Raw genomic sequence first — 2,105 nt, 5'->3', positions numbered from 1 at the left:
TTTTTTTTTTTTTTTTTTTTTTTTTTTTTTTTTTTTTTGGTCTGTTTTAGTGTGTACTTGAGTGTGTCTATGATCGAAAAAATAACCTCCCCCGGAAATATTGCTGCGATACTGCGTTCGCAATTATAATTCGCAGTCGCGCAACGATGAGCAAGGTGTAAAATTAACGGTTGAAAATTCTGAAAAATTAAATTCATTAGCACATCGTAAAGTAATTTTTGTAATATTTTTTTTTTTTTTTTTTTTTTTTGATTTTTAATATATCGCTCTGTAAGAAAACGAGTGATAGGTAAACGTGTGATGATGTTACCATGTCAAAGAATTAAAATATTTAACGTTAAGGAAACGTTTATACGAAGGAAAAGATCAATGCAAAACGTTAATTCATTCTCTGTTTCAAAATTTATTTGAGAACTTGTTGTCGAATACGAGATGAAAAAATTCCATTGAAAATATTCGATCGATCAATGATCTATTCGTTTATCTGAAATTCTAAAAAAATATTCATCCACATCGCTTACGTATCAACCTTTTTAATACAAATTCAGCATATATAATTTCATTGTACTGTAATCAATATGAGTTGCTCTGAATATTCACATGTAATAATAATAAAAATAGTAAACATTTCAAAATATCGATTTATATATATACATAAATATTATTATTATTATTTAAAATTTTCAACGGAATGGAATTTTACGTATACACGATAATAAATATTATCATTTAATTTAAACAGATAAGCGATATAATTAATACCATTTCAAAATAAAATTGTATCGAAATCGATATGGGTATTAATAAAATTATTCGTTAAATAAGATTGAGCTAATTTTTCCTTTTTTCCTTTTCTTTTTCTTTTTTTTTTTTTTCTTTCAAAAATTATTAAAAATGACATCGACATTGTTACTTCGATTACGGGCAATGAGCAAAAGGTGTTAATCGTGTAAACCGTATAATGATATTCCTTACCTTGCTTGAAACCTTCGCTCCCTTGTCTACTGTGCGGCCGCGCGAACGTCTCATCGGAGGCTACTCAACAATACAGAAGAAAGTTCGATCAGTTGGATCATCGTCAAAGTTGCAGTCAAAAAAAAAAACAAATATCCTCCCTCGCTTAAAACACCCGAAATTACATTTTACAACGAGGAGAGGAGAGGACAATAACCATCGTTCACTGCTGAAAAGAAGTCTCGCGCAGGAATCGTGCGCCCTTACCTATCATCTTATTCATCCTTTCTCTTCTTCGCATAGAAGAATTACAGAATTATATGTAAGCATTCCATCCTTAGATCAGACTTTTCCCTCGCACAGACTTGTTTCCATCAGCGAACTATACATGTATAATCTGATGATTAAAAAGAAAGAAAGAAAGAAAGAAAGAAAGAAAGAAAGGAAAGAAGGAAGGAAGGAAGGAAGAAATAAAGAAAGAAAAGAAGGAAGGAAGAAAGAAAGGAAAAAAGAAAGAAAGAAAGGAAGGAAGGAAGGAAGGAAGGAAGAAAGAAAGAAAGGAAAGAAGAAAGGAAAAAAGAAATAAAGAAAGGAAAAAAGAAATAAAGAAAGGAAGAAAGGAGGAAAGAAAGAAAGAAAGAAAGAAAGAAAGAAAGGAAGGAAGGAAGGAAGGAAGGAAGGAAGGAAGGAAGGAAGGAAGGAAGGAAGAAAGGAAGAAAGAAAAAAAGAAAAAAAGAAAGGAAGAAAGGAAGAAAGGAAGGAAGAAAGAAAGGAAGAAAGGAAGGAAGAAAGGAAGGAAGGAAGGAAGGAAGGAAGGAAGAAAGGAAGAAAGAAAGGAAGAAAGGAAGGAAGAAAGGAAGGAAGGAAGGAAGGAAGGAAGGAAGAAAGGAAGAAAGAAAGGAAAAAAGAAAGAAAGGAAAAAAGAAAGAAAGAAAGGAAGGAAGAAAGAAAGAAAGAAAGAAAGAAAGAAAGAAAGAAAAAAAGAAAAAAAGAAAGGAAAAAAAAGAAAAAAAGAAAGAAAGAAAGAAAAAAAGAAAGAAAGAAAGAAAAAAAGAAAGAAAGAAAGAAAAAAAGAAAGAAAGAAAGAAAAAAAGAAAGAAAGAAAGAAGGAAAAAAAGAAAGAAAGAAGGAAAAAAAGAAAGAAAGAAAGA

At 30.5% G+C, this 2,105-nt stretch overlaps 1 protein-coding gene across 4 annotated transcripts in view; it reads right to left on the bottom strand.

The window, feature by feature from the left end:
- LOC102670569 (protein tramtrack, beta isoform) overlaps positions 1 to 2,105 on the bottom strand; it is a 23,817-nt gene that overhangs the window by 4,965 nt on the left and 16,747 nt on the right. For all 4 annotated transcript variants that reach the window (XM_006613474.2, XM_006613472.2, XM_006613475.2 and 1 more), the window contains exon 4: positions 976 to 1,035. In XM_006613474.2, coding sequence (XP_006613537.1) covers positions 976 to 1,035 — 60 coding nt within the window. The remainder of the gene's footprint in view (positions 1 to 975; positions 1,036 to 2,105) is intronic.

The sequence above is a fragment of the Apis dorsata genome, unplaced genomic scaffold (assembly GCF_000469605.1).
Source record: "Apis dorsata unplaced genomic scaffold, Apis dorsata 1.3 scaffold_150, whole genome shotgun sequence".
In the NCBI taxonomy this organism is placed as follows: Eukaryota; Metazoa; Arthropoda; class Insecta; order Hymenoptera; family Apidae; genus Apis; species Apis dorsata.
The sequence above is the reverse complement of the archived record's forward strand: the minus strand, read 5'-3'. Positions and strand labels throughout refer to the sequence as shown.